The sequence below is a fragment of the Agelaius phoeniceus genome, chromosome 1 (genome assembly GCF_051311805.1).
Source record: "Agelaius phoeniceus isolate bAgePho1 chromosome 1, bAgePho1.hap1, whole genome shotgun sequence".
Taxonomy (NCBI): domain Eukaryota; kingdom Metazoa; phylum Chordata; class Aves; order Passeriformes; family Icteridae; genus Agelaius; species Agelaius phoeniceus.
In genome coordinates, this window is record NC_135265.1 from 39,099,948 (window position 1) to 39,118,382 (window position 18,435).

At 38.1% G+C, this 18,435-nt stretch overlaps 1 protein-coding gene across 2 annotated transcripts in view; it reads left to right on the top strand.

Annotated features, from left to right (window-relative positions):
• Positions 1-18,435, top strand: part of LOC129129369 (ubiquitin-conjugating enzyme E2 E2) — a 201,358-nt gene that overhangs the window by 175,042 nt on the left and 7,881 nt on the right. For both annotated transcript variants that reach the window (XM_054647298.2, XM_054647229.2), the window contains exon 5: positions 3,416-3,563. In XM_054647298.2, coding sequence (XP_054503273.1) covers positions 3,416-3,563 — 148 coding nt within the window. The remainder of the gene's footprint in view (positions 1-3,415; positions 3,564-18,435) is intronic.

Consider the following 18,435-nt stretch of genomic DNA (forward strand, 5'->3'; position numbering starts at 1 on the left):
TGCATTTTCCTGACCTATACTTTTATTCAATAAAAATTAGGTATGCTTTTTAAATTCCAGAATGAAAGAGAATAAATCCATAGAGAACACTTATGGTTCAAGAAAATCCATAAATTTCTCCTCTACCATTTAATTGTCTGAAGGTAACTTTGCCTGCACACCCACACAGTCCTTAGAGCCCCACATGAGGTTGTTTAGGTGTTTTCATTAGGGGATAAATGGAATTAGAGTCCAGCATTTAAAGGAAACATTTAAGTGACATCAAAGGTAGAAATATGACCATAATAAAGAAAATGCAGTTCCCCTGGGAAGGTATTAACACATGGTACAATAGGAGGACCCTGCATAACCTTATAAAGTAGGTATGGTAAGCACAACGTGCAGAAAGTTCCATCTCAGCACTTCCCACATTATCAGCAATTTGAGGCACTACATGGATGAGGAAAGCAATGTGTCATCCCATTCGTACTCTGCTGCCTCGAGGTGAGAACTCTGTTACCTGCCACCTTCAGGCCACAGTTCCAGCACATTAAGGCTGTCATTAATACAGCTTCTTCTGCAATTCTAAACACTGTGATTATTTTCTTTACTTAATTGAATTGATTTTTCAATATTAAAATTAATTAATAAAATATAACATATTGTCATTATAAAATAACTAATACGTTGATTATTTAAATATTTAAATGCCTGCCTGTCTTAGGTGACATTGGTGACATTGTCAGCGCTAAGCAGCAAGCCTTATCTTGCCTTTCTCAATCTCACAGGTTTAATATGTACTCATAGTGAAAAAATGCTATATTTTGGGTCTAAGCATTTTCTAAAAACAGCCTTCCAACTGCAAACAGATGAAGTCTCATGTACAAATATCCACCAGGTGATGGCAATGGAGTGTTGAACAGCTCATGAATGACATGAACTACCTCCATTCATCTCAGTGGCTCTGAATCCTGCCAGATTCCCAGTGTCCTTGTTTCAGTGCTTCAGAAGCAGCTGAGGCAGGGGAACAAACGTGTGGCAGTGTCTGTCCTCTCTGCTGGAGGCAAAACACTTACACTTGAAATACACGCTCAAATCGATGACCTTCTCTGAAGCAGGTTGCAAGCTCAGACTGACCTGTCTATAAATATTTTAGAGGGTATAATTTAATCTGTGCAGTAGATTCAGTGCTTCCCCCACATTCAGTGAGACCACACATATCTTATTACTCAGTATATTTAGATGCCACTGAATGAAGTCCTCAAATTTTTCATTGTGGAAGTATAGGGAAGCACCTTAGTTGAGGTAAAATACTTAAACATAGGCTTTATTCCAATGGTGTACTGAAAAGTTAGCATACAATACTTAAAATTAAGCAGGTGTTTTTACTGAGTCTTAGGACATCCTGCTAGGGAGCAGTCACTGATTCACTTCTAAGTGGAGTATAAGAGTTCCTGGAGTTAATCTACCTAGGGAATAAATGAGTACCTGCAATTCCTAGGATGGTCCTCCACACTATCTCCCTTTCTGGGCACTTTGTGTAAAGTAGTTAATGGCTTTTGAGCATTAGTAACCTTCCTTGTTCAAAATAGCTTCCCTTTGTACACAGACATTTAATTTTATCACCAAATTATAATTATTTAAATAAATAACATTTTGATCTCACAGAAGACTTCCCTCCAAATGCTGAATGTGCTTAGGCTTCTAATGAGGGGGAGAAAATAGATCATCTGGCTAAAGCATTTGGATTAATTGAGATGATTGCACCAGAAATATTTTAAATTCTCAGAGAAGTCCCAGAAGTGAAGCACTTAGGCTGGAAAACAATAAGCAAAACTGCAAGTGAACAGGAAACATGAAAGAACCTATAAATATGTAGGGTATGGAGTAGCAAACTGTGGAATTATCCAATTAATTATCAATACCTTTAAATATAGAAGCATCTAAAAACTGATGAACTTGCTTAGTAGGGTTCTTTGGTGCAGAACTCACTGGTGCATGATAATGGGCTCCAAAGCATTTTTCCAGATCTATGTGGAAAAGTACTTATGAGAAAAAGTATTTATTGTTGAATGCAATGTTTTAATACCATAAATCTACTATCTTTTCTTTCCATTATTTTGTCCAAGCTTCTTGATTTAATACAAAGGGGCAGAATTTTTCAGTGTGCTAGAGAATGATTTCTGTAGGTTTTTTTTAATAGAAGTAAACCAGGTACTGTATTATTTCACTTGTATTCTCTCTTCTGCTTGCTGAGTGCCCTGATAATCCCTCTCAGATCACTGAGATCTCTGATATTGAAGAAAATGAGAAGAGCAGCCTGCCTGTCACCAGTTTGCATTACTCTCCAGACAGGGATTTATCTGTGGAAGGGCAGGGTGGGTTTGCAGGCACTCCCACTTACATTAGCACTGTCCCAGAGGAGGGAAGGGCACAGCTTCCCTGAGTCAGGGAATGCTTTGCCTGCTGTTGTCTCCTGCCTGCCCAGCCCTTCTCCTGGCAGGGCTGTTGCTGGGGAGGTAGATGTCTGAAGTTCTACATCTTAATTTCAGATTTTGGGAACATGTCGTTGAAACCACCTGGGTGTGACTTGTTATTTGCGTAGAACTGATGGAGAAATTAGTCCTTGATGACCTCCTGTGGTTTTTTTCACATTTTCCCTTCTTATCCAGTAGCCCCAGTATTCATTCTGAGCTATGAAGTCAATGTTTCTAGCTGAGCTTCTTTTAAAATAAAAAGCCTGTGTCTTCACCTTGAAAAAAGAGGACATTATTCTGGGCTAAAATAATTTCCTTGGTTTGTTACCTATGGGATCACCTGGAAGACCATATAAAATAGATACAGAAATCATCAAAATAAACTACTAAAAAAATCCCCAAAGGTGTTTGTAAACAATTCTACTGATAAAAATGTAACCTAAAATTTGGAAATAAAAGCATTTTATTTGAGAAGCCTTTCTTCAAAATATTTCACTTCAATTTTTTCAGGAGTCACTGCTGTGATGCCTCTGCTTTTTTTACAGCTTAATCTATTGTGTCAAATGATGAACAGATGAAGACAGTAAAAGAATCTGTCTTGCTCTGCCTTCCTTCAAAGTGTGAAAGAGCTGTGCACCTGAGTTATGAACATTGTCCAGATTAGGGGCTGGAATTGTTGGGGGGTTTTTTTTGCCATATACAAAATAATGAGATTGATAAGACCAAGGCAGCAGGAAGCTCTGGAAATGCATCCTATTCTCAGCCTGCACAAACCAGTTTCACTGCTGGCCACAGTTGCAAGAGGCAGAGTTTATTTCCTTTATTTTGTCTTGCCCAGTCTCCAACCATCAGTAGCAGCCTGGAAAGCAGGATGTTTGTTCCTATGGTTTTTCAGTGTTTAATAATTGTGCCATTACTGGCTTGAACACTGTTGTACCGAGACTCCCTGTCCTTTCCAGGTAACCTTCCGGACAAGGATCTACCACTGCAACATTAACAGCCAAGGCGTCATCTGCCTGGACATCTTAAAGGACAACTGGAGTCCAGCGTTAACCATTTCTAAAGTTCTCCTCTCCATCTGCTCCCTCCTCACAGACTGTAACCCCGGTAAGATGAATTAACTTTCATATCCTCATTCATTTGTCATTCACATTTGGTCAGCTCGGTAATATCTGGTTAGTGCTCTGGTTTACTGGTACCTACTGAAAAAAAAACCCCCACAAAAATGTAAATTTTAGATGCTATTCATATAAATAATGTAAAAAGAAAGCAGAATTTCAGAAGCTCAAGTGCAGTTTTAGTACTGGAGGAAAAAAAATTTATTTCAGAAAGTTTGATCAGTAGAAAATACCTTAGTATGTATAATTTGGATATTACAACCAGGATATTACCACCAAGAAATATTAATGAGTTAATAAATATTGAAAAGGAAAGCTTTCATTTAAATATGCTGATAATGTGGTCTCTGAAAAGAGTATTAATAGCACAGACAATGATAGATGCCTAATGCAGACTCTACAAATAATGAAAATTAGTTTAAATGAGGTTTATTCAATATCTTGGACAGCCAGCATGAGTATTCAAAGCAAGCTGTCATTCTTATTAACTAGCATAGCACTTAACCTCTCCCCTCAGCTCTTTTAGATTTGTTTTATGCCATTGACCACTAGGTCTGTAATTTCCACTTTCTCTTACCCTATTTACAAACACATAATTCTGACTGTAGCCTTGGAAAACCATAATATATAGAAATTACTAAAGAATCATTGAAGAAAAATTATGTGATCTGTTTATATGTCATGAGGGTTGTTGCTGGTTTGTTTTTTATTATACACTTCAATATTATTTTTAATTTGCCCTAAAGGGGCAAATTAAAAAAGGTCTAAAAATTGCTTTGAAAGGGGCAGAACGTGAGATTCTGGCATAATCAGGGGCTGAACAAAAAGCTGTAATAGAGTATTGAAATATTTCAAAACTCAAAATAAGGTGAGAACAAGCAAAGATGTGATTGACTGCTTTTATTTTCATGTGGGTTTGTTTCTGTATAGAACATTGAAACCTGTGGTGTTCCTTTCAGCTGGGAGGTGGAGTGATAGAGTGTTACCATTTTAGGCACATTTATTTCAGGTGGATTGAATGCTCTCTGCTAACGTCTCTGAAAGATTGATTTCTGTTAGTGTTTGGCCAAAAATATGCAGAAGTGTCTGTGGGTAGTCAGGCAGATAGATGACAGAAGTTACAACAACCAAATTAATATTTGCTCATGTGTCTTAGAGACCAGCTAAAGAGCTAGAGACACTGCAAAGCTGTGTAGAGATTGAGAAATGGGCAGTGGATGCGTGCTCTCCTGTAGGAATAGATACTCTCTTTGGAGGGATACAGTCATCTTTAAAGCTGGACAGTTTCCAGCCGTGATTTGAAATTTAGAAATTCACTACTTATGCCTTCTTAATCTTAAATCCTTACAGATGCTGTCAAACAACAGTTTTAGCATATCAAGTGTGTAAGAGGAATACTGAAAACAGTTATCCATACCGTATCACCATGTAGAGCAAGTTAATACACAAAAGATGGGAGGTTCTTCCATTTAGCCTCTTTCAGTTAGCAGCCATAGGCATTGTCTTGACCACAGTAAATAAAGCAATTTTATGACATTTCATTTTCAAATCTTCTCTTTAATTATGAAGTAGTTTTGGATTTTTTCACTGCTTCATGGTAAAATTTTCCCCTTTTTTGATGAATTAGCACAATTTCTTAATTTGAATCCCAGTCTCACAAGGCACTGGTGGCACATATTTTTGAAGTGCTGAGTAATTTTTGCCTTCCTTGGTAATTGCCTGTTTTGTGTTAGGTATTCTTTTATTTAAAAGTAAACTTCGAATGTTAGTGATGAACAACAGAAGGCTTGCAGAAATTTACAAGTCCTTACTTTTCATCATATTGCCTAATATGATTTTTTCTGATATCTTATCATTAAAAAAATATTGGTCACTTACCATCAGATGGAGGGATGGATGGATGGATGGATGGATGGATGGAAAGATATGTTGCTGTTACATATGCCATTGAAGTATATCACGTATATACACATAAGTAGCTACAGAAACAAGCATATATATTTTTTACAGCTAGGAGTAATTTTCTAATCCCTCAGTCTAATCCCTTCATCTAACTAGTCTGCCCTTTTCTAAAGGCAGAAACACAAGAGGGGTCTCGATTTGATAAGCAACTTTGAACTCTTTTTTTCCACCATTCATCAGCCAGAAGCAGATCAGGTCAAATGGAAAGGCAACATTGAATCTCCCACAAACATAAACAAGCAGGATGGGCGAGTCTTCCACCCTGGCCTCCCAAACGAAGAATCAAGTATCAGTTACCCCCTACTCTTACATTTATGCAAATCTTCATTAGAACAACAAATAGGAGTAAGAATGGCAGCTAATTTAGCCTCAGTCATACACAGTGATTAAGCGGCGCTGAAGCACAGCTGCAGCTTCATTGGCAAGCGCTGCTATTCTTCTCCAGCAGGCTGAGCAAATGAAAAGAGGTATTTGCTCCTGCCGCTCCTGTCATTCACACAGTAATCTACAAAAGCCACGGAGAGAGTCTCTTCCCTCCCTGGTTATACATCACCGCCCTTTGTTCCCTATCACTCCAGGCAGGAGCAAGTTTGTCCTTTTTAAACAGCTAATACAATCCTTTACTCATAAGCTGTCTCAGACCCTTCAGTCCTGATTATTATTAATTGTCTCTGTTTTGCTTGGCAGTATCAGCCACTAAACTGTGTTAATGAAAGGTCTGAATTTTGTAACAGCTGGCTGACTTTTCCATGGGGGGAAGGGGTGCTGTAGGGTTTGTGTATGACTGAACACATGTGCATTATCTGGGAGTGTGAGAGCCAAACGTATCAGAGGGATGGGAGAGATGGTGGGATGCACTAGCCCAGTCCAGGCATTAGTATTTTCCTTTGAGGTGGTACTGGAGGAGCAACAACCATGCCTTTCTACAAATCAGGGCTCCAGTCCTGTAAATACTTTGGCATGTGCATGAGCAACCCCACAAAACCTGATAGATACCTTCACCTGCATGAAACAGAGTGAGTGAATAAGTGAGTAAATGTTTATAGCCCCTATGCTTGAATACTGAAAATGCCTGCTTCCAGTGTTAGCTGCTAGGGCTGGCCTGTGTGGGCAGTTAGTTACTGCAGAGTAACTCCATGTGTGGACACTCCCCACTTTGAAAATGTATTAAGTTACAAAAACCTGTCTTGCTTGGACTAAAAGTCAACTACACTTTACGTGTTCAAGCAGAGCCTGGGGAAATTTCCATACTGCCTTAATCTGAAGAGCTTTCAAGTGCAGTGGCCATTGAGGTTTTGTGTTTTACTGAGTTTGAAGTGCTAAGCAAATTAATTATTTTTTATAGTTACAGAGCTGGTGATGCTGATCTGGGTTAGAATGTTTATTTTTCTCAGTTGACCATTGCCATCCTGGCCCTGCCAAACATTCTTGAGCCCCAGGAAAAATATCATTTGCAAATGCTTCAGAGAAAGTAAATTGTAACCCTGCAACACTTTTCTTTGCATGGCTTCCTTCTTCACATTCAAAATCTGAACTTGGCTGGCCTGATTATCCACGATGTCTGAACAGTTTTAACATCAAATCATGTCTGCTTAATAGCACCCAGCTAAGCCTTGATTAGAGCATGAGAACAAAGCCTACCTCTCCCTCACACCAGCCTCTTCCTTTCTGGTGTCATCCTCTGGCTCTGGCTCCTTACCATTTTCCCCACGTGCAAGTTCCACGGTCAGTGATGATTTTATCCCTCAGTTGACATTCTGGGAGCAAATGCTTTCCTGCTGCTCCTGGCCCTCTTCCCTGCAAGCTCCTGCGATGGGGATGTGCCAGGGGGTGCACACAGAGGAGGAGTGGCAGACTGAGATGTGGCCAGCCACAATATTGCTTTCCCACAAATATTAGGCTGAACATTTGGATGGTAGCTGTAGCCAGAGTAACAGCTGAAGGGCTCTACAGAGCCTCACTTGCTTTGCTCTTAGAAACTTCTGCCTGATTCCTAACCTGAACTGACTCACAGGAATTTTATACCCACTTGTTTTTAAGCAAGTCTTGTCCTATACCTTAAGTGACCATTTTTCTGTTTTTCACTCTTGGTGTACTAATTAAGAACCATCCTCTTCCCTTGTTGTCTTTATTGGATGGACACTATCAGACCTGTGTCTATGAGCCTCCTTCTGTAAGAGAGGCTTTCTGTTCCCCTGCTCATCCTCACTGCACTCAACCCTCCTGAATGCTCCTGACTCTTGGAGTTCACTGGGGCATGAGGAACAGCTAGGCAGACTAACCTGCTCATCATCGCCATCATCCAGGTGGAAATATTTACTGCTCCCTGTTGGATGTGCCTATCTCACTTGGCAGCCCCACTGAAGGTTATTTCTGTCTTAGCCCTGTCATTTTCACTGTTTGTCTGCTTTTACCCAATTGAGTGAAATGGTGGAGAAAGGAAAAAAGAGGAAAAGGAAAGAGGAAAAAGGAAAAAAAAGAAAGGAAGAGCAGAAGAAAGAAAAGGCTTTTGCTAGAAGGGGCAAAACATCTGCATTAACCTCTGGCAAAGGATATGCTCAAAAAACTGCCTGCAGTACCCGCTTCAGTGGGGTCAGCACTAGTCGAGTTGGTTGCTCTGCTCTCAGATGCTTCAGTGACATATTATCAGTGTAAAGATGCTTGTCTGGTTACCTTTTAAACTCACCAGAAAGTGTGAGGCAGTTTGTTTAGTGTTACCTGTAAAGTTTGCTGTGAACGTAGTTTGAAGCATGCATGTCCTCACAATAAATGTAGTTGTGAGAGTAAATGAGTGGCTCTACATTACTTTAGACAAGTAGCACTACATTACTTCAGTGTGAGACCCATCAATTTTTATAGTAGTTGCAGTTTCACAGCATATCTGAAAAGTAGAGTATTTATGTTAAAAAATTCTGCAATGTACATTGTGGCTTTCAAATATATTGTACCCTGGTTACAAGTAGATGTGCTGTTTTTTACAAGTACTGCCATGAATCATGAATTTACTGGATGGTTTCATACTTTGTTAACCCACATGAAGTAATGTGGCTGTGCATTTTAATGACTTACATTTATCTAAGCATAGATAAGCAAAGTCAAAGATCCTAAGGTTATGGGGATCTTTATGTGTCTCACTAAGGGACACAAGACATGCTTTTAAGCTTTATTCATATGAGTCATCCTTACGTTTTGCCTTTATCTTCCCTAGAAACCTCTTGTTTTTATCACAGAGTAGGTATAACAGGCAATTTTGGATAACATGCTATTGTTCTTTTTCTGTTGCAATTACAAGTTATCCATGTGGTTTGGCATGATTTAGGTTTGCCAAAAGATATTAACACCCTTACATACACCCACATGAAGGTTCTGGTATTTAAGAAAATTTGGTGGTGGGATTCAGTTATTACATTATTCTTTTTCCCTTTTTTCTTTTTTCTTTTTTTTCCCCCTTTATCGTTTTCCTAAGGGTGTGCAAGGTTCTGTACTCTTGTTGCTGAGGGTATAAAATCCCAGTTCTGTCATCTTTTGCAGAATAGGATTCAATAGTGTAATTTAATGCATATCTTTGATCCTCAATGGGATCTAAAACAGCACTTTGGAGAGTGATTTTTCAACATAATCTTAAAAGCCCTAAAAGCCTGAATGGTATTTGCCCTGCTACAAAGCTGCTGGAATTGCTGCTGTTACCAGAACCTCTGCAAAACACGAGTAGGTGGGGAGATTTAAGTCAGACAATGTGCAAGGGAGGGAACTGAATTAGTGCTTTCTCAGCCCATTTCCCTTTCAGACAGCAGTATACATTCTTGGAGGGAAGTTGGTGTCCTGCTGCAATGCCACTGCCCTGTCCCATAGCAGGTTTGCCTTCAGCAGCCATCCCAAATCCAGGTGTTGGAATTGCTCCAGCCAGGGTTCATATCTCCAAGTGCAACATGGATAGATTTGCTGTCTAGAAAGCTTTGAGCACCTCCACATTTTGAGTTTGTTTTGCTATTTGGGAAACTTAAGCTTCATCCGAATGTTTGTTCATAGCAATTCCACAGTCTCTACAAATTTGCATAAGGTATTGACAGAAATACCTGGACTGCCCAATATAAAATACAATAGCCATGGAATTGTCTTCTGCACCCCCCAGACAAAGGGGAGTAGGTTCACTTAAGCCCTCTCTGGAAAATGCATTTCCCACCAGGAGTTGAACTGGGGCTGCCAGTCTTTGATGCCCACTGACACACTCCATGCTCCTGACACTGCTTTGGGCTGATCATCTCTGGCACAGGGGCACCAAGAGCCAGAATTGCCACAGCCACTTAAAAACCAAGTGTATGTCAATGCATCAGGTTCCACAGGAATAGCTCTGCTTCTTCAGCCAGCAAAGCCCCAGCCATACCAGCATGCATTTTAATACACTAATAGATGTCCACTGTATCAATAAAAAAGATCTATTTTCAGAATTACTGTGATACTTGAAAATGCTTTCCCATCCAAAAAAAAAAGTTTAAAATAAATCCAAGGCAGCGTAATAAAGGAAAATGTAACATAGCTGTAATAATAAAATCTGTTCCATGCTGGAGCATTTGGCTCTGAGTGGGAATTTGGCTGACTTGTGGTCACAGCTCTGCTATTTGGCTTCCATGTTTCAACTTTAAAATAGCTACCCAGCCCTAGGTAATGAAGAACAGCTCTGTGCTCCTCACCACTCAGCAGCCTGGATGTATCTTCATTTCTCTCCATTATTCCATATATCTCAATCTAGCAGGAAGCATGTACCATGTTCCTCCTCATCTGGTGCTTCCCCACAGCAGAGGCTGCTTTCTGTCAGTGCTGCTTCACATCAGGTGTTCCTTCTGCAGTTTTATTAGACTTCCCAATTATCATTCCTTCTTTTCCCCTCACCCCCAGTTGTGAAGTGAATTTAGAAACTCTGGATGACAGCAAGTTCGAGGGATGAGCCATTTCTCATTCTCCTCATTCTTGTAATTTTTTTTCTTAAAGACATAATCTGCATGTTTTGCTACTATCAGAAACTGCTTCAGAATCCAATCTGATTTTTTTTTCTTTTTCATTTAACATCTTATCAGCTTTGTTCAGTTTATCAGAATGGACTCTTGGGCTTTCCTCTGCCCAAGTATATGCTGTTGTGGTTCTAGTGAAATTTTGTTTCCTTTTTGAACATTTTTGTCAAGACAAATAGAAGACATTAAAACTATAAGTACTCCTTATAAACACTCATTGAAATTATAAATGCTCATTCTTAAATAATCCATATTTGAGGAGATTTGTCAAATGTGATGAATATTCTGGAAAATGACTGAAATACTTTTAAGTTGGTAAAACAAAATTAATTTGTCCCATTTTATGAGGCCAGCTAAGCCCTGCTACTTTGATTCTTTCCTGGCACCCACAGGCTACCAGGTGCAATGTCACAACACGGTACTATCAGACATACAACAAGACAATCTCATTTTCCCATATATCCTTTTTGTAAGCAGCAGAGGGTCATGTAAACAATGAAATTGCTCTGTTGTCTGAGATTATTTATATTCTTTAGCTTGGAGCTGTTTTTTTCCCTTTTCTTCAGAGTTTGTATACCGTACTCTGTCAGGAAGTGGGCAGGTTTCTGGGCTGTTTCAGCACAATGGAAAATGCTTTCTTTGTATCTGAAGCAGGAAAATATTCTATGCCATGTCACTCAAGCATGGCAACAAGTAACACAGAGTAAATGAAAGTTAAAGCAGCCAGGAGTCAGTTCTGGTTTGTTCTGAGTTGCAACATAACCTTTCTGTTCCCTTTTACATTTCTGACATGGGTTGTCTCCAGATGAGATGAGCTTGCTCAGGAGGCTCTGGCTGAGCAAAGGCAAAGTGCAGTGTGGGGTTGCTCTGGTGCCTCGGTGCTGCTGGATGGGGGGCAGATCAAATGGGTGTTTGGCATAAAGGCCATCCTAAGAAGTTGTCCTAACAAGTTGTCCTAAGGGAGCATGAAAGGAAAATGCAGCATGAAACTGGTGGAGTTTGTTCTGCTCTCAGTGAGTGCAGAATGACTTTGTCAAAGATGGGGTTGTCTTGAGAAAAACATGAGCAGAGATCCCATCAACTGTGACAAAGTTCTTTTTGCAAGAAAGTACTTGTGTATCTATAAATACTGTATGTTCCCCTCCCTATTCTGCAGAACCTGCTATATAGGTAAATTTACATATTTGGACTGATCATATCACAGAATCTAGAACTGACTTTTTGGATTCATGGTAGCTCATCAGTGCTTTCTCTTTCTATTCCATTTAAAAGATATTGTGCTACACCACTTATGTTGTAGTGTGCATACAATACTAACTTCTATTCTATAGTTTGAATCACTTACAGCTTCTCATATTCTGAGCTGAGCACACAGTACCAATATGTTAAAGGCATTTAGGCACCTAAAGCTGCTGGCTGACAGCTGGCAGGGTTTTCAGTACTTCCCATGGGATTTACACATCTGAAGTCTCACTAGGAACCTCTCAGCACTGCCAGGAAGAGACTTGCTATACATCTGGTCTTTAAATATTTGCAGACACATACACCTATATATCTTCAACTCTGTGGACATGATCTATAAACATAGTATTAAACAGATGTAAATGCAAGAAATGCAGCAGCACGTTATGAAAATTGCATATAGATATGCATTGAAATAGAATTAATTTCCTTTGCCATGAAAAGCTGATGAAACTGTTACAAGATTTGTTCTTATCAGTTGACTAAGTCCCCTCAACATGAACTCATAACTGTGGGGATTATTATAACAGCAGGGAAAACATTTGTGAACTGTCATCCCTTTAGTAGTTCTCAGGAAAATATGTCTTGGAATATCTCCTAATTATGTGTGCAGGGGGAGGAGGCTTGGATCAGGATTACTATTGATGTTGGCCTAAATCATTGCTCTTTTCAGTTGCACTTTGACAACACCTTATGGGTAGAAGACCATTATTTGTGAGCATAGAGGCTTTTAGTGTGTTTAGATTTAGGCTATTCAAAGCTCACAAGACTTCATTAAAAAGATTAACACAACTATAGAAGTAAGATTGTTTAGAACTACTTTGTTTTAAACCCCCCATTATGGTTTCAGAAGTCTACAGTCTGTTTAAATAATTTTTTTTTCTGAAAAGTGTCTGGAAATATTTACATGAGAAAATTGGTGGGTTTATGTAATTTAGAAAGCAAATGGTAGAGATTAGTTTTAAAAATAAAATCTGGATTTTGTGGTATCCAAGGCATGATGCAGTCATTAGCTATAGCTCCAGATGCCAGTCACAGACACACTTACCCTGTTCCTTTTTTTTTTGATGTGTCTGGAACTCTGCAAAGCATGATGAGTAGCAGGAGTACAGTCACTGTCTAGCAGAAGACCAGTGCTACTCACTGGGTCAGGTGCATTGCCTGCAGCTGCTCATCCCTCAGTGGCTCAGGGACAAGTGTAACAATCCCTCAAAGCACTTTACTCACACAGTAATACACAGGAGAGGAAATTCCCTCTTAGCCACAGCTAACACATTATGTGCTGAAGATGACCTTCATGCTTTTACAATAGTAGCACAGGTGCTGCATGGCTACCAAGTTTTCTAATTATTTTTTGAGTTTCCTAAATCACCTTCTAGTATTCCTGCACTATATACTTTTTGTGTGTGCTTATTAACAATTTGATATATGAAGCATCTCTTTCTTTTAACTTTTGCTAAATATGTGTGGGGTTTTGTTTGTGTTCCTTTCTTGTCATGGAAAAGATAAACAAGACCTTTTTTTTTTTTCTTTTTTTAAATCTTCTTTACCAAATTACCTGTCACATCTTGTTTTGTGGATTTTTTCCATCTCAAAGAAATCACCTTAGATTTCAACCATTCCTTAAATGGAAAAGCTTTGACCATGCTGTTAATGATTTCTTGTCCTTTTCAATAATGTTTCTGCTCCTAATTTGTTTTTGCTTAAGGAGATGTGAGAAAAATTGAACTTCAGACATAATAATACCTAACCATCAGTTTATTAAATGTCATCTGATTAAATCAGAGACTGACTAAAATCCAAATCAGTAAAGTAGCTTTGTACATCTGTGACAAGAAATAAATGTAAAGGGATGTAACTGGCACTCATAAGAAAAAAGAGTCTTGTCAAAACACTTAACTGTTCCTAATTTTTATTATTCCTCAGAAAGGGTTTCTAGAACATCTAAAATACAGTCTTATCACAAAATGGAAGTAAAGCTGGAAAAATACACACCTGACTTTTGGGTTTGGTTTTATTTACATGAAACTTATAAAAGCTATATTATAAATAAACATACTGGACTTTTAAAAGTTGGTTGATTTCTGCTCAAGAAGTTTCTGCACAGCATTTCTTTAAGCTTAGGCTCAACCATCATTAAATTAAAAGTCCTTGGGAAAATGCATGAGTGATGGATGCTACAAATACAAAAGGTTACAATCCATTTTCTTTCCAATAAACATGTGTAATTTAAAATACTACCAGTGGAGGTTTCTTATGCCCATTAGCTCAGAGAGAAGACAGGTACTCCAGAGCATACACATAATAAATCTTTGTGTGACCCAAGACCAAAATAAGTCACAAACATTAAATGTTTAACAATGTGAAGTATTTAAATAAAGCTCTTCGTTATTTCTCATATATAAAATACAGATTTCTAGCTTAATTTCAATGAGTTCCAAGGTAAAAAGTAAACTGCCTTTTAAAATATACTCTTTTATTTTACAGTCATTAAATGTTTTTTCTATGTTTCATGCAGGTTTTGTCTGCCAGTACAGACATGCCTTTAATCACATTGGAATTTTTTTTTTTAATGAAGTAGATACATCACTTGCAGGCTTAACCCATTCTACTGAATATATTTTTCTCACTAATATAACTATATATATAAAGGAAAAATACATAAAACTAGAAAATCAATAAATTTAGACGTCACATTCTAATTTCACAATACTTTAATCTAATATTCATTATTCCCAGTCAGTAAAAATAGCTCAAATCTCAGATGGAGTAAACTGGCATCAGTCCTGCTGAGCTTTTATACTCCAGATTTTTCGTTTAGACTTTGTTCCATTTTTCTAAGTGGGAGTTTGTTTTGTGTGTTTGTTGATTTTCTTTTTCCCTGTGTACCTTTTTTAACATGAAGGCAAGGACAGATTTTCAAATTTCTTACCATACGTTTCCAACTGCCTAAGAACCACCCTCAGGACCCTAATTAGCACAACTATTTTTAAGACTGATTTTTCCTGTTCCTAAAATACAATTATTTTTGTTTCACCATAGAAATCACATTGCTTCACATTCTTTAGGCTCCTGAAAGGAAGCCTGCTACATTTGGCTAACAGATTCGCAGTAGGAATGTAGAGTCAGTCCTGAAAAGCAAAATTTATAAGCCTGGATGTGTTAGCTATTAAATCATTTAGTCTCTCACTTTCTTGCATAAGATTTCAGAAATTAGTATTCCTGAGTTATTCAGATTCTACCTTCAGAGATGATTTACACTGCTGCAAGACATGTCTCTCATATTTTGCATGGCTAATTTTCTACTTTATTCAGCAGGGGAGGAGGAAATGGTTGTTTGTTTTTTACAGTTTTGCAGATCTATCAAAGGCAACAAATAAAACAAATTATACGCAGTGTGGGTTTCAGAATCCCTATTTTCACAGCAAATTAAGTTCAGGTGCATTAGTTGGAGTTGTAGACAGCTACTTAAATAGCAAAATATATGATGCAATTGTCCCAAATATAAGGATGGGTTGTACTGTAAGATTTCATATTCATGTGGGATACAGAAATAGAGCTTTGATTAGTAAATTGTTTGTAGAATTTTCCATCTGTACAAGGCTTAGAAAAAGGCCCTTCTATGGAGTGGAGCATTTACAGCTCCAAGATGAATTTGATTTCAGAAAATTCTCAGGGGCTGGAATCCTCGTTGCTTGGGTTTTTATAATATTGATTAGATAAAGTGGCTGTATAAAGTGGCATGAAAGTAGAACTTACTGTAAGACATAATATTATACTAGCAGAAGGAATTCCTTAATGACCTTCTGTGTCTTTTTCATCTCTACCTTGCATAGCTTTTTTTCTATGGCTCAATCTCAGAGCTCTTTATGCCAATGCCTGAAATCATTTTGCAAAGTGATTATTATTTAGTCAGGCATGCCACTGGAGTCAATGTGACCTCTCAGGTAGGAAAGATAACATTTCCAAATAAAGTTATTTCAACTGTTACTGAATAAGAAATTATTGCTGTAAATATCACAAATTCAATCTTTTTTCAGTGTTGCAATGTAACTTCATTGCAACTAATCCAGGAGTAAAACTTGCCTACATGATGAATGCTACTTATTTTGTTTAACCTGTTTTTTCCTTCTAGTCCTATTAGAACCTGTTCATAATTAGGCGTAATTATATTCATGTTCTGAAATTAATCTAGAAGTGGATAGTCCAGTTGGTTGCTAAAATGGGGTCATTTTCTCACTCACCTGCTGATTCCCCAGTCATTACCTGTATGGATAGGGAATGGAGAGGCCTGACTGCTTTTTGTGTTATTGGGTAACAGTAGGAGGTGTGCTCACACAAGGCACACCTAAGTTCCTATTCCTGCTCCAATGGATGTTCAACCTGCCAAGGTATTTCAGGCCTTGGGCTATGAAAGAGTTTCATTTAGTAGGCCTTTAGAAGGGATAAAAATCTTCACTAACCCCACCTTTTGTAAATAAAGGCCTCTTGTATTCTTTTGACATTTTTATGGGATTCTTAATAGCAGTTTTGGAATTAAATTTGACAAATTAATAATGAGGTTTGGATTTAAATTTGACAAATTAATCATGAGATTTAATCGGACAAGAAGGGGAAAATCAGATTAAACCAAAATATGCAGCATTCATAGCACATATAGGCTTTTCTGTTTTCTAAGGATGAATTGCAGTAAAAGTATAAAGGGAGAGATTCAAGAGCAGGATTCAGAGAACTCCTGGATCTGACCTAAAACGGGTATGTTTAAGTTGAAGATTTTTTATATTGCTCACATTCAAACACTCTTCTAAGAGTGAAAATGGCTTTAGGACTCATTTTTCTCTCAGTGTCTAAATGCCTCTAAATGTTTAAAGACCAGACCATGCAGTAGCACCTGCTCCCTTCCTGTCCTCTGGGAGTCCACATGGCAAGTGGATCCTGTAGGACCTCCTGGTTTTCTTGCAGAGCAATCTGCCTTTGGTACATGTGATTATAGGATGTCTAACCCTTCACAAAGCATGGTCACAGAGAATAGCTTTACCCTCAGTTGCTTAGGGGCTAAACTGTTTGCTCAGGATGTGTAAGACCCATAGGTCAATCCTTTGCCTGGAGGAGGTGATTAGTGGGAAATAAGGAGAGACAAATCCAGAGGAACACTGGTTCCATTATTTTTAGACGGAAGAAATACCAAACACACGAGCATTCCTACAGAATGCTATCCCTCCCTATCCCTAGCTATCCCTCACTTAGTGAGTCTTCAGACACATGAAAAAAAACACATCCACAGTGCTTTTCTGAAAATACACTTATGACCCTATGGATAAAAGCCAGTTTAATTATGGGTCTTGGCATTTTGGTTGCTTGACAACATGTTGAGATCCGAGGGCTGTGATTTTCTTATTATCCACTCAGAGCCATCTTCCACAAGGTAAATGCATATTGCTGTAGCTTCTTCAAATTTTATCAAACCACATGCCATGTAATGTCTTTCAAATTAAGTTCTACAGTTACTAACACCATTTTATTATTTTTTTTTCTAATAGCAACGACTGCTTCCCAATTGAGTAAGTTATTATGAACAGACACATTGCTAATGTATCTGTGCTTTTAATATTGAGACGCATCCAAGCATCAAAGTGAAGTGTGTTATTTTAGAATTTTAATTGTTCCAGCATACTGGCACATCTAATAGGTGCATGTTCTTCCTTAATTAAAGACAACTCTTCAAGATCAGTACACTGTGCCTCGCTGATCCATGATTGCCTCAGCTAACTCCCAGTCAGCCAGTAAAGTTTATAGAAATCCTGCTAAAAACTGAAGACTGAAAAAAAATCTTTCTCTTTAAACAAGAATGATTTCCCTTGGCAAGATACAGAGATGAATCACTGCCAACACTTTCCTTTAAGAGCTGCGTTAATAAAATTGGGCCAGATAATACTCCTTATTTCTGAAACATCTTTTTCTTAGGCAGCCTCATATTTCACACAGGTCTGTGGTAGGTAGCCTGACAGCAATCAAACACAAGTCTAGAGAGAGGAATTAATTTCTCCCTCCACGTTACAAAATGGGTATTTTTGTAAATGGATGTTTCCTAGACTAGATTTGCAGAGCTCTTTTATTTTTTAAGATAGGTAACATTTTTTTCTCCAGACAACAGTTTGGACATTGTAATCAAGTCACGTATGCCTTAATATTTGTGTAACTGCAATCGTGCAAACTTAACAGAAGTCAAATGCATTTCTAGCAATTCTGCAGAGCTCAAAATTTAGAGTCAAGTCATGGGTGGCAGCCTTTTTTGTGACATACATCTGTACAGCCACATTTATGAAGGTATCTAGATACCTTGCCTGGGTGATGGAAAAGCTTTAGTCCAGCTTCACAGTTGGGAAGCTAAGGCACCACTGTAAGAACACTTAACTTTCTTTCTATATATATTAGAATGTTTCTATTGAATGTTGAGAAGTGAGCAGACAAATCTGTAAAACTAGTTTCTGAAAATGAGAATAATATAATGAGACTTCATTATATGTCATATTATATGGTTTCTACTGTGAACTGTAATTTCTAAAATTGATATTAGCTTCACTGACTTTTTCCTAGCAGACATTTGATCTTTCTAGAATGTGCTCCTTTCTCCTCTAGTGATGACCA